Source organism: Pristis pectinata, chromosome 2 (genome assembly GCF_009764475.1).
Source record: "Pristis pectinata isolate sPriPec2 chromosome 2, sPriPec2.1.pri, whole genome shotgun sequence".
NCBI lineage: Eukaryota > Metazoa > Chordata > Chondrichthyes > Rhinopristiformes > Pristidae > Pristis > Pristis pectinata.
Window position 1 is genome coordinate 3,529,339 of NC_067406.1, and position 13,431 is coordinate 3,542,769.

Genomic DNA, 13,431 nt, shown 5'->3' on the forward strand with positions numbered 1-13,431 from the left:
TCTTGGCTGGCAGGGACCAGTCGGGCCGAAGGGACTGTTTCCACGCTGTGTGACTCTGAGGAGTTGAGGCCAGTGTAGATCAACCATGATCATACTGAATGATGCATAGCAGTTAGCGTAACGTTATTTCAGCGCCAGCGCCCTGGGTTCAATTCTGGCCACTGTCTGTAAGGAGTTTGTACGTTCTCTCCGTATCTGCGTGGGTTTCCTCCGGGTGCTCCGGTTTCCTCCCACATTCCAAAGATGTACAGGTTAGGAAGTTGTGGGCATGGTATGTTGGCACCGGAAACGTGGCGATACTTGCAGGCTGCCCCCAGAACACTCTACGCAAAAGATGCATTTCACTGTGTGTTTCGATGTACATGTGATTAATAAAGAAATCTTAGTTTAGGAGGCCAAGTAGCCTACCCCTGCTCCTATTTTCTTGTGTTTCTGAGTTCTGGTTGTGTTACATCCACCTTTGGAGAGACCCCCAAAGAGGCACTGGTCATAATCCTACTGCCTAGGTGGGCTTCCCCAACCCCCCTCTTCTAGAGCGTTTCAATGGTTCGTCCCGATGTTGCACAGGCGCTATATAAACGCAGGTCTCTCTTTCTTTACTGAGATGTTGGAATGTTGTGAAGATGAGGCAGGGAGGTTCTGCAGGACTGATCGATGGAACGGCAGCCAGCCCATAATCTGTCTCATATGGACTGGAGCAGCGCCCAGCTCAGGAACTGACTGCATTGGCGCAGTGTCCCGGGAGCAAAACCCAAGTCCGCGTCTGGGTGCGGCAGGGAGGTGGGGGGGAGATAGAGAGGGGAACCATATCAGGGAGGGGGGGGGAGATAGAGAGGGGAACCATATCAGGGAGGGGGGGGGGGGAGATAGAGAGGGGAACCATATCAGGGAGGGAGGGGGGAAGCGAGGGCAGGTGAAAGGAGCAGGCGGGGACGAGGTAGTGAGAGAGAGTCACAGAGAGAGGAGGAATCAGAGAAGGTGAAGGGGACAGAAGGAGAGAACAAGCGAGAGATGGGGGGATAGTGGGGACAAAAAGAGATAAAAGCAGAGAGAGAGAGAGTGGGAGCAAGAGAGGTAGAATAGTGCAGAAAGAGGACTAGAGCGTGTAGGAGCAAAAAAAGAGAGAGGGAAGAAGGAGGGAGGGGCGGAGCGAGTTAAGGGAGAGGGAGAGCTCGGGGAGGGGCAGCGGGACGGGACGGGAAGGTCCAGGCACGGATGAGCGACTGGATCCCTGACTCCGCCGGCTCAGGATGCTGCGGGTGTTTGTTCTGTGCGCCGAGGGGCTGCAGATCATCGAGCAGGACATCAGCGACGCTTACTGTGGGGTGATCTTCCAAGGTAAGAGGAGGCGAGCGAGGCGAGCGAGCCCCGCCACTGCTCCCCGCCCGGCCCGGCCAGCGCTGATGCGGATTATTCCCGAGGTTAAATATAACTGTATTGGGTTACAGGCGGGCTGGGACACCACCCCGGCTAAAATTAACAGACGCACGCGTTGCATTGAGTCTGTTAAAGTAGCAGCACTGACTGTCCATCTGGTGAATTTTTAACCATGTGTTTATATTTCTGGAGCAACACACACACAGTGCTGGAGGAACTCAGCGGGTTGGGCAGCATCCGTGGAGGGAAGTGAACAGCTGAGCCCATCTTCAGTGACTCTGCTGTCGGTAGTTTGTCCGGGGCGAGCCAAAAACCTGTAGGTGTCTCTTCCCCAAAGTTCCCCTGACTCTGTGTTTACCTCTCCCTTGGTATGAAAGAATGTCTGGGTATCTCTCTGCCTCTGTTTATCTCTCCTCAGATGCTGCCTGACCTGCTGAGTCTTTCCAGCATTTCCAAATTTTAATTTCAGATTAATTTAGACTCTCAAGGACAGCTTCTGCCCTGCTGTTAAGACTATTGAACAGTCCCCAAGTACCATAAAATGGGCTCTTGACCTCACAATCTACCTTGTTATGGCCTTGCACCTTATTGTCTGCCTGCACTGCACTTTCTCTGTAAATGTGACACTTTATTCTGCATTCTGTTATTGTTTTCCCTTGTACTATCTAAATGCACTGTTGTTTAGAATGATCTGTGTGGATGGCATGTGAAACAAAGTTTTTCACTGTATCTTAGTACATGTGACAATAATAAACCAATTTAGGATGCTAAGCAGAAAACACACTGGTGGAGGAGCTCAGCAGCTGCTGTGACGCTGAGTTCCTCCAGAAGCTTGTTCAGCTTTTTTTGCTCCCACACAGCATCTGCAGTCTGTCTTCACTGGGATGTTGCCAGGACTGGAGGGTCTGAGCTGTACAGAGAGGTTAGGACTGCTCCCCCTGGAGTGAAGGAGACTTGGGGGTGGGAAACCTGATGGAGGTTTATAAAATCATGAGGGGTGTAGACAGGGTGGATGGTCAGTCTTTTCCCCAGGGTAGTGGAGTCTAAATATTAAGAGGAATAGATAGTGGCCTCTTTCCCAGGGCACCAATGCTCAATACAAGAGGGCATAGCTTTAAAGTAATGGGTGGGAAGTTCAAGGGAGATATCAGAGGAAGGTTTTTTACCCAGAGAGTGGTTGGAGCATGGAATGCGCTGCCTGGCGCGGTGGTGGAGGCAGGTACATTGGTCAAATTCAAGAGATTACTAGATAAGCATATGGAGGAATTTAAAATAGAGGGATATGTGGGAGGAAGGGGTTAGATGGTCTTAGGCGAGGTTTCAAGGTCAGTACAACATTGTGGACTGAAGGGCCTGTATTGTGCTGTACTGTTCTATGCCCTAACAAGAGGGCATGAGGTTGAGGGGGAAGATGTAAAAGGGATCTGAGTTTATTTTTTATATGCAGAGGGTGGTGGGTATATGGAACAAGCTGCCAGAGGAAGTTTAAAAGATATTTGAACATTTTCATGGACAGGAAAGATTTAGGAGATAGGGGCCAAATGCAGGCAAATGGGATTAGCATGGACAAGTTGGGCCGATGGGCAGGTTTCCTTACTGTATAACTCTGATTTACAGCATCTGCAGTTTTTTGTATATTCATCTTGGTATCCCTCTGTCCTCCCATGTAGGTCTGTGTCTCTGAGCATATCTTGTTCTGGTCTCTCTCTGCTTGCTTGCTTGTTTGTTTGTCCCTCCCTCCCGATGCAGAGAAGCAGGGACATGCACACATAGACATTCTAATGGGGCTTGACATGGTAGAGGATATTTCCACTGACTGGGCAGTCTAGAACGAGGATTCAGTCTGAATAAAGGGTTTCTCATTGAGGACTGAGATGAGAAGTATCTTCATGTGGAGGGTGGGAATCTTTGGAATTTTCTCCCCCAGAGGGCTGTGGAGGTGTCGTCATTGTGTATATTTCAAGACATAGATCAATAAATAGTTGGATATGAAGAGAATGAAGGGATATGGGGTTAGTGCAGGAAAGTGGCATTGAGGTAAAAGATCAGCTATGTTTAGAATAGCAGAGCAGGAGGGGCCAAATGGCCTGCTATATTCCCACATTCTTCGTATGCAACTCTCAACCACAGTGTTAATTTGCCCCGTTCCATCACTTGCAAACAAGGACACCACAGTCTCAGCCGTCCCTGTGCTAACACATACCATCCATTCACCCCTCACACCCGTGCTTTCTGAACCCCCACTGGTTTCCAGTTCTGCAGTCCCTCAACCATGAAGTTCTCATCCTTGTTTTCCAAGCCCTCTGGGCTCTCGTCTCCCGCTGCATACTCCTGTCCCACTTCCCATCTAGGCTTTCGACTCTGTTGAATCCAGTCTCTTGATGATCTCCATATCCACCTCGCCCCCATCACCAGTGGCCATGACTTCAGCTGCCTTAAGCCCAGGTTCCAGGACACCCTTCCCCATCTACCCCTTCCTTCCTAAAAATGAAACCTACCTCCCACTGGCTTCCATATCTCCTCATGTGGCTTGGTGTGTGTTCAAGTCTCTGGGATGCGAGTTTTACCACCTTGGAGGTATTGGTAATTGGTTTATTACTGTCACGTTTATTGAGATGCAATTAAACTTTGTTTTGTAGGCCATCCAAACAAATCATTCCATACAATATCACATCATGGTGAAAAAGGAAATAGAATGCATAATATAGTGTTACAGTTAGTGCAGTGCAGGCAGACAAACAAAATGCAGGGGCCACAATGAGGCAGATGAAAAGTTCATCTTTCAGCGTATGAGTGGTCCATTTCTGATTACAGTGGGATAGAAGCTGTCCTTGAGCCTGGTGGTACGTGTTCTCAGGCTTTCGTATCTTCTGCCCAATGGGAGAAGAGAGAACGACTGGGGTGGGAGGGGTCCTTGATTATGTTGCCTGCTTTCCTGAGGCAGCGGGAAGCGTAGACAGTCCATGGAGGGGAGGCTGGTTTGTGTGATGGACTGGGGTTGTGTCCACAACTGTGATTTGCGGTCCCAGGCAGAGCGGTTGCCATACCAGCCGTGATACATCTGGATCGGAGACTTTCTGTGGCGCATCTGTGTATAATAAAGAATTAGTGAGGGTCATTGGGGACATGCTGAATTTCCTTAGCCAATGCAGGTTGCTGTTGTAACTACATTCATCTGTGGCTGTCCCTGTCTCTCCCTCTTAGTCTTTCTTCCTCTTTGTTAATTGCTCTTTACCTCAAGTCTATTTTCAAGTGCCGTCTCCCTCTCTTCCTCTTACTGATTTCTAACTGTGTTACTTCTGAATCAGATTGTGGGTTCAAATCCTGAGGTGTGTAGGTAGTGGATTGCAGGAAACCTCTCTCGCTATCCCAGGTAAATAAAACCAGAGGAGACAGATTTAGGATGAGGGACAAGAGATTTAGAGGGGATCTGAGAGGGACCTTTTTCACCCCGAGAGTGGTGAGTGCCTGGAACACACTGCCCAAGAGCACGGTGGAAGCAGAGTCACTGACAACATGTAAGAAGTGTCTAGACGAGCACTCGAATTGCCCAGACGTAAAAGGCTATGGGCCAAGTGCTGGAAGATGGATGGGTGCCCACTGGTCAGGATGGCTGTGTTGGGCTGAATGACCTGTGTCCACGCTGTATGACTCTATATCTCTGTGACATGGGGAGAACTGTCCTGGTCTTAATTGAAATAATAGCTACGGCGGTTCTTTCAACCACAAAAGGATACGAGACTACAGTGCAGTACTGAGGGGAGTGCAGCACTGTCATAGTCATACAGCACAAGAACAGAACCTTTGGCCCACCACGTCCATGCCAGCAACAAGTAGAGACAGCAGGCTGGTGCAGTGGGTAGAGCCACTGCCTCAGCTGCAGAGACCAGAGTTCAATCCTGACCTCCAGTGCTGTCTGTGTGGAGTTTGCACGTTCTCCCTGTGACCACCTGGTTTTTGTTCCAAAGATGTTGGGGTCGACAGGTTACCAATGATGTGTTGAATTTCAGCAAGGGGGGGAAGCAGGGAACTGATGGAATGTGGGGGAGAATAAAATGAGTTCAGGCAGGATTACTGTAACTGCTGGGCATGGAGTTGATGGGCTGAAGGGCCTGTTTTTCTCCACAGCTCCATCTAAGGCTCTACCTATCTGTACCCATTCCGACTTACCAGCACTTGGTCCAAAGCCTTCTATACTTTGCTGATTCAAGTGCTTGTCTAGATCCTCTTTAAATGTGAGAGTTCCCTAGGGCTATAACCCTGATTATTTTTTTATATATCACATCTTGCTGCCGTTTGCCTTTGTATCTCAAATGTTGAGTTAATTGTCATCTGCACAAGTCCATGTGTGCACAGGTGCAATGAAAAGCTTACTTGCAGCAGCATCACAGGCTCATGGCATCAGATAAGCAGCATTCACAAGAAAAACCTAAATTAAACTTAAATTAAAAATTCTTTTTACAAGAAGAATACAATTAGAACAAAAATAAAAACAAAGTCCATTGTCATGTAAAGTGGTCATAGTGTTGCTGTACTGAGGTAGTGATTAGGGTTGTCCAGGTTAGCTCAAGAACTGAATGGCTGAAGGGAAGTAGCTGTTCTTGAACCTGGTGGTGTGGGACTTCAGGCTTCTATACCTCCCGCCTGACGGTAACTGCGAGAAGATGGCACGGCCTGGATGGTGGGGATCTTTGGATGTTGCCGCCTTGAGGCAGCTCCTCCTGCAGGTCCTACCGATGATGGGGAGAGATTGCCCAGTACGTCATGGGCACGAGTCCTCTACTCTCTGCAGCTGCTCGCGTTCCTGTTCATTCGAATTGCTGTACCAGACCGTGATGCAACCATTCAAGAGACTCTCGGAAGTAGATCTGTTCCTCTGTCTCCTGTTGACTGTTGGGAAGTCTGCAATAACACCCCAGCAAAGTGACAACACCCTTTTTGTTCCTAATCTCTACCCATGTGGCCTTGTTTGAAGATCCTTCTTGGAATTCCTCCCTCATTAATGAAGTAACCAGTTCCTTGACAGACAGTGCAAAACCACTTCCTCTTTCACCTCCCTCCTGCCTTGTCTGACAATTCTGTACCCTGGGATATTGAGTTACCAGTCCTGCCTATCCTTCAACCATCTCAGTGATAGCAACAATATCATAGACCCGTGCTAATTAAAGCTTTGCATCCTACATGGCTATCTCTGTGTCATGGGGAGATCTGTCCTGGTCTTGAAATAATAGCCATGACAGCTCTTTCAACCACAAACATGACTAGTTAGACCCCTTGCATTCCCCCTGTGTTAAATTTGATCCACTTTAGCTCTGTATTCCCCTCCTGTGCATTTGACCACCCCACACCGCCGGCCCGCCCACCCCACCACCGCTCTGCTTCCTGGACTTGCTAACCTTTGCTCTTCTAGTTGAGTACACATCCGAACATTGACCCTGAGCCCCATTCCAAGTTCAAGGTTATTGTCATAGGTATTCCTACCCAGGGTATAAATGCTGTGAAAATTAACTTTTTGCAGCAGTACAGTACAAACATGACAGACATCAGTTGACTTGAACTTAAGTTATGTATAATTGATGTTAATTTAAATTAACATATACACAAAATAAACAAAGTGACACTAGCACAAGTTGAGAGAGAAAAGAAATATAGTCTGAGGTAACGTTAGGTTTTTTTCAGGTCAGTTCAAGCCACTGATGGCAGTGGGGAAGAAGCTGTTGTTGAACCTTGAGGTGTGGGTCTTTGGGCTCCTGTACCTCCCGCCTGATGGCAGCATCGAGGAGGGCATAGCCCAGATGGTGGGGGTCCCTGATGATGCAGTTGTACACTTTGGAAGCAGAAATAAGCAGGCAAATTATTATCTAGAAGGAGAGAAGATTCAAAGTACAGAAGTACAAAGGGACTTGGGGGTACTCGTGCAGGATACCTTAAAGGTTAACCACCAGGTCGGATCGGTGGTAAAGAAAGCGAATGCTATGTTGGCATTCATTTCGAGAGGTATAGTGTATAAAAGTAAGGAAGTGTTGATGAGGCTCTACGGGGCACTAGTGAGGCCTCATTTGGAATATTGTGCGCAGTTTTGGGCCCCACATCTTAGGGAGGATGTGCTGACGTTGGAGAGGGTTCAGAGGAGATTTACGAGGATGATTCCAGGAATGAAAGGGCTTACGTATGAGGAGCGTTTGTCGGCTCTTGGACTGTACTCACTGGAGTACAGAAGAATGAGAGGGGACCTCATAGCGACATTTAAAATATTGATAGGAAAGGACAGTAGATGTGGCTAGGCTGTTTCCCTTGGTGGGTGAGTCCAGGACCAGAGGGCACAATCTTAGAATTAGAGGGTACAGTTTCAAAACAGATGAGGACAAATTTCTTTAGCTAGAGGGTGGTGAATTTGTGGAACTCCTTGCCATGTACAGCAGTGGGGGCGTTCAAGGAGGAGATAGATATCTAAATAGTCAGGGTTTCAAGGGATATGGGGATAAGGCTGGAAATTGGGATTAGAATAGGTTTTTCCCATTTCCCCATTTCTCATTTCTATTTCCCTTTCCTTGGAGCAGACGATGGGCCGAATGGCCTGCTTCTACTCCCTTGTCTTGTGATCTTGTGAAACCCTTCAATGAGGATGTGGTACATGTGTACCTGACTTCCCCTTCCTAAAGTCCACAATCTGTTCCTTGGTTTTGTTGATGTTGGGAGCAAGGTTGTTATGGCACCACTCAACCAGCTGACCCACCTCACTCCTGTACACCACCTCGTAACCATCCACCATTCCCCTGAAGACTCAAGTTTAAACCTTGTTCTGGGGACAATGTTAACCCCTTGACTAACATTGTTAAAGCAGGTTATCCTGTCATCTTTAATTGTCTTGAGATCTTGCTGTGCTCAATATTTGAGGTGGAGGGAATGCAGCAAAGATTCACCAGGCTGATTCACGAGATGGTTGGCCTGTCAGATGCAGAGAGGTTGATTAGATTAGGTCTGTACTGAGTTTAGAAGACTGAGTGGTATTGGTTTATTATTGTGACTTGTACCGAGGTACAGTGAAAAGCTTGTCCTACAAACTGATCGTACAGGTCAATTCATTACACAGAGCAGTTATATTGAGTTAGTACAGAGTGCATTGATGTAGTACAGGTAAAAACAATAACAGTACAGAGTAAAATGTCACAGCTACAGATAAAGTGCAGTGCAATAAGGTGCAAGGTCACAAGGTAGATCGTGAGGTCAGAGTCCATCTCATTGTATAAGGGAACCTTTCAATAGTCTTATCACAGTGGGGTAGAAGCTGTCCTCAAGTCTGGTGATACGTGCCCTCAGGCACCTACCTGATGGAAGAGTAGAGAAGAGAGAATGTCCTGGGTGGGTGGGGTCTTTGATTATGCTGGCTGCTTCAAGACAACGAGAGGTAAAGACAGAGTCCAAAGAGGGGAGGCTGATGTCTGTGATGCGCTGGGCTGTGTCCACAACTGTCTGCAGTTTCCTGCAGTCCTGGACAGAGCAGTTGCCGTACCAAGCCGTGATACATCCAGATAGGATGCTTTCTGTGGTGCATCTGTAAAAGTTGGTGAGAGTCAAAGGGGACAAACCAAATTTCTTTAGCCTCCTGAGGAAGTAGAGGCACTGGTGAGCTTTCTTGGCCGTGGCATCTACGTGATTTGACCAGGACAGGCTGTTGGTGATGTTCACTCCCAGGAACTTGAAGCTCTCAAGCCTCTCAACCTCAGCACCATTGATGTAGACAGGTGCATGTACACTGCCCCCTTTCCTGGTCAATGACCAGCTCTTTTGTTTTGCTGACATTGAGGGAAAGGTTGTTGTCATGACACTATTCCACTAAGCTCTCTACCTCCTTCCTGTACTCCGACTGATTGCTGTTTGAGATACGGCCTACAACTGTGGAATCATCTGCAAACTTGTAGATGGAGTTAGAGCAGAATCTGGCCACAGTCATGAGTCATGAGGTGATGTCATTAAAATGTTAGTCTTGGGATACAGGGATGATGTTTCCCCAGCTGGTGCATCTAGAACCAGGGGTCATGGTCTCAGAATAAAAAGTTAGCCAATTGGGATGGAGATCTGAAAAAACTTCTTCAGCCAGAAGTAATGAATTTGGAATTGTCCACCCAAGTTTGCCATGGAGACTGTTGCTGAGTATGTCCACGGCAGAGGTCGATAGAATTTTAGATAATCGGTAACTGGTTTATTTAAGTCATAGTAATAGTCATACAGCATGGAGACAGGCCCCCTGGCCCAACTGGTCCATGCTGACCAAGATGCCCATTGAAGCTTGTCCCATTTGGACCATATCCCTCTCAACCTTTCCCTTCCATGCACTTATCCAAATGGTTAAAAGTTGTTAATGTACTCACTTCACCTACTTTCTCCAGCAACTCATTCCATGTATCAACCACCATCTGTGTGAAAAGGTTGGCCCCTCAGGTTCCTATTAAATCTCTCCCCTCTCACCTTTAATCTATGCCTACTAGTTCTTGGTTACCCAAGCCTAGGGAAAAGACTATGTGCATTCACCTTATCTATGTCCTTCAAGATTTTATACGCCTCTATAAGATCACCCCTCAGTCTCCTACACTAAAATGAATAAAGTGCCAGTTTGCTCAACCTCTCAGTCCCTTGTGTTCTGGCAACATCCTTGTAAAGATTATTGTCACATGTTGAGATACAGTGAAAAGCTTTTGTGTGCGTGCCATCCTGACAGATCATTCCGTACATAAGTACATCGAGGTAGTACAAAGAAAACAGAATGGAGAATATAGTGCTATGTATATGGAATTAATTAGAGATATTAAGGGAATCAAGAGATAACTGTGGTTAGTGCAGGAAGTGGTACTGAGGTAAATGATCAGTTATAATTGCCTTATTGAATGATGGAGTAGGCACGATGGGCTGAATGGCCTAAAGTCACAGCAATACAGCACGGATACAGGCCCTTTGGCCCAACCAGTCCATGCCGACCACAGTGCCCACTCAGCTTGTCCCAATTTCTTGTGTTCGGCCAATATCCCTCCAAGCCCTGCCCCTACATGTACCTATCCAAGTGCTTTTGAAATGATCCTGTTGTACCTGCCTCACCCACTTCCTCTGGCAGCTCATTCCATATAAAATTGCCCCTCAGGTCCCTTTTAAATCTTTCCCCTCACCCTAAACCTATGCCCCCTAGTTTTGGACTCCCCTACCCTGGGGAAAAGACTGTTACCGTCTTCCTTACCTATGCACCTCATGATTTTATAAACCTCTATAAGGTCACCCCTCATTCTCCTAGCCTGGCCAACCTCTCCCTATAACTCAGGCCTTCTAGTCCTGGCAACACCCTCGTAAATCTTTTCTACAATCCTTCCAGTTTAACCATGTCTTTCCTATAACAGGGTGACCAAACCTGTACACAGTGCTCCAAATGTGACCTCACCAATGACTTGTACAACTACAACATAATGTCTCAACTCCTACACCCAGTGCCCTGACTGATGAAGGCCAGTGTGCTAAGTGCCTTCTTCAACACCCTGTCTACCTGTGACACTGCTTTTGCCTATGTCTGCTTCTCTTTCTCATGTGCAATTTGACTGGTGGGTTTCCCACATTACAATGGTGATGACACTGCAATTTGTACTCCATTCATAGTGAAGCACTTTAGCCTCTTGAGCAAATGTGAACAATGCTAAGGAAATGCAAATCCTTTTTCTCCCTCTCACCCACACCTACACTCAGCAAGTATGTCTTCTCACTTACCAGGAACAGTCATACAGCACAGAAACAGGCCCCTTGACCCACCAGGTCAAGGTCAACCATCATGGACACGTCTATAGCCAAAACCAAATCATTGAGGAACTCAGCGGGTCGGGCAGCATCTGTGGAGGGAAATGGACAGTTGATGTTTCGGGGCAAGACCCTTCATCTGGAGTTTGTCTCCTCAAATGTAAAGTAATCCCCCCTCACACCTCATCGACCCGTGTCGAGCCAAACTAATCCCACTGCCCTACCCTCTCCCCACAGCCCTGTATTTATAATGGATCAGGCAGCATCTGTAGAGGGGAATGGACAGTCGACGTTTTGGGTTGAGACCCTTCATGTTGACCTATCTATGCTGGAGTCATAACAGTGCAGAAACAAGGGCCTTCAGCACACCATGTCCATACTAACCATCATGTACCTATCTATACTAATCCCATTTGCCCTGCTTGGTCTGTAACTGTCCATACCTTGGTGATTCAAGTAAGTATTCTTCTGATAACCCTTTGCAGCTGTCCCTCTGCAGTGTATTCCATTGTCTGTAACGGTTGACCTTGATACTAAATGGCAGCTGCTCTGATGAAATCAGACCTCTTCGCTGTGGTCGAAGCTGCTCTGGGTTAACATTAACTGTGGAGCTGATGCAGCAGAACCAGGGGAATGACAGATTGAATGTGAAGTTTGCAGTGGCACTCTATCTCAGTTGCTGTGTTTACATATTTGAGGAATTTAAACCCCTGGTGTTTTCTATTGCACTGAAAAGTTCTTTACAGATATTAAAATACAGAATGACAGAATAAAATGTTATAGTTTACAGAGAAAGTGGAGCGCAGGCAGGCAATAAGTAACAAGGCCACAACGAGGTAGATTGAGGTCAAGAGTCCATCTTATTGTACTAGGGGACTGTTTAATAGCCTTATAATAGTGGGATAGAAGCTGTCCTTGAGCCTGGTGGTACGTGCTTTCAGGATTTTGTATCTTCTGCCCGATGGGAGGGAGGAGAAGAGAGAATATTCAGGGTGGGTGGGGTCTTTGATAATGTTGGCTGCTTTCTCGAGGCAGCGAAGTGTAGTCCATGGAGGAGAGGCTGGTGTCCGTGATGCACTAGGCTGTGTCCACAACCCTCTGCAGTGTCTTGCAGTCCCGGGCAGAGCAGTTACCGTACCAAGACGTGCAGTTTACTTTGGTTGGCACAGTCATGGTGGGCCGGAGGACTGGCACCTGTTCTGTGTTCTAAAGGCAGTGACAAGACCTTGGTTAGGGAACAAAGTGTGGTTCAGTGATGTGGAGGGATGGGAGAAGTTGGGGTTGTCTCCAGAGGAGGTTGGGAGGAGTTCAACAGAAATTCTCCAGATGAGGAGACGATGGAACCAGAGACCACAAGCAGAGGTGGTGGGTACAAATAATGGACGAGAGAAGTAAAGGAGAAATATAACTAAATATTTCTCATGTAGCCTCAAGGACAGCTTCTATCCCACTGTTATAAGACTTTTGAATGGACCCCTAGTACGATAAGATGGACGCTTGACCTCACAATCTACCTTGTTATGACCTTGCACCTTATTGTCTGCCTGCCTGCACTTTCTCTGTAGCTGTGACACTTTATTCTACATTCTGTTATTGTTTTAGCTTGTAACTATTCTCGATGCGCTGATGTGATGAATTAGTCTGTATGAACAGTATGCAAGACCAAGTGTTTCACTGTGCCAATAATAAACCAATTTACTAATTTGTTAAGATCTGGAAAAGCACTGGGGCAGATGCTGGTGAAATCAGAATCCACTGAAGTGTTTCTAAAGTGATTACTTGGGGAAATATTCTCAGGGTTCTGGGAATGAACAGGGGCAATAGAGAGCTCTTTGAAGGAGCTGGGACAGACTTGATGGGCTGACTTGCCTCCCACAGTGCTCGTGGTTTCTGTCTTACCTCTGTCTTCCTCTTTGTGGGCTTCAGGACCACGCCGTTCTAAATCCTCTCCATCTCATCCACGGCCCTCACCCTGATGGCAGAGAGGTCGGTCGAATCTGCAGGCGGAGATGGAGCTCGGGGTTAACGAGGCCACCCACCGACCTGTTACGTACCAGTAAAATAGAAACACAATGAACCATGTTTAAATGTTAGAATTTATTTATTAATAACTACTATTAATAATAAGAGAAATAAAAATGTTAGATATCAGACATTGACCCCAAAATAACCCGATGTGTGTGTGGCAAGTTCCCAAACCACCCGGTCTAGGAACAGTTCTCAAAGTTCAGTTCAGCAGGTCATGGAGCAAAATGATGAGCAAAGGCTTCTGAAAACCAC

At 47.0% G+C, this 13,431-nt stretch overlaps 1 protein-coding gene across 1 annotated transcript in view; it reads left to right on the plus strand.

Annotated features, from left to right (window-relative positions):
- Positions 1 to 899: 899 nt before the first annotated feature.
- Positions 900 to 13,431, plus strand: part of dysf (dysferlin, limb girdle muscular dystrophy 2B (autosomal recessive)) — a 280,694-nt gene continuing 268,162 nt past the window's right edge. Inside the window, exon 1 of the mRNA XM_052038414.1 lies at positions 900 to 1,338. Coding sequence (XP_051894374.1) covers positions 1,251 to 1,338 — 88 coding nt within the window. The 5' untranslated portion in view covers positions 900 to 1,250. The remainder of the gene's footprint in view (positions 1,339 to 13,431) is intronic.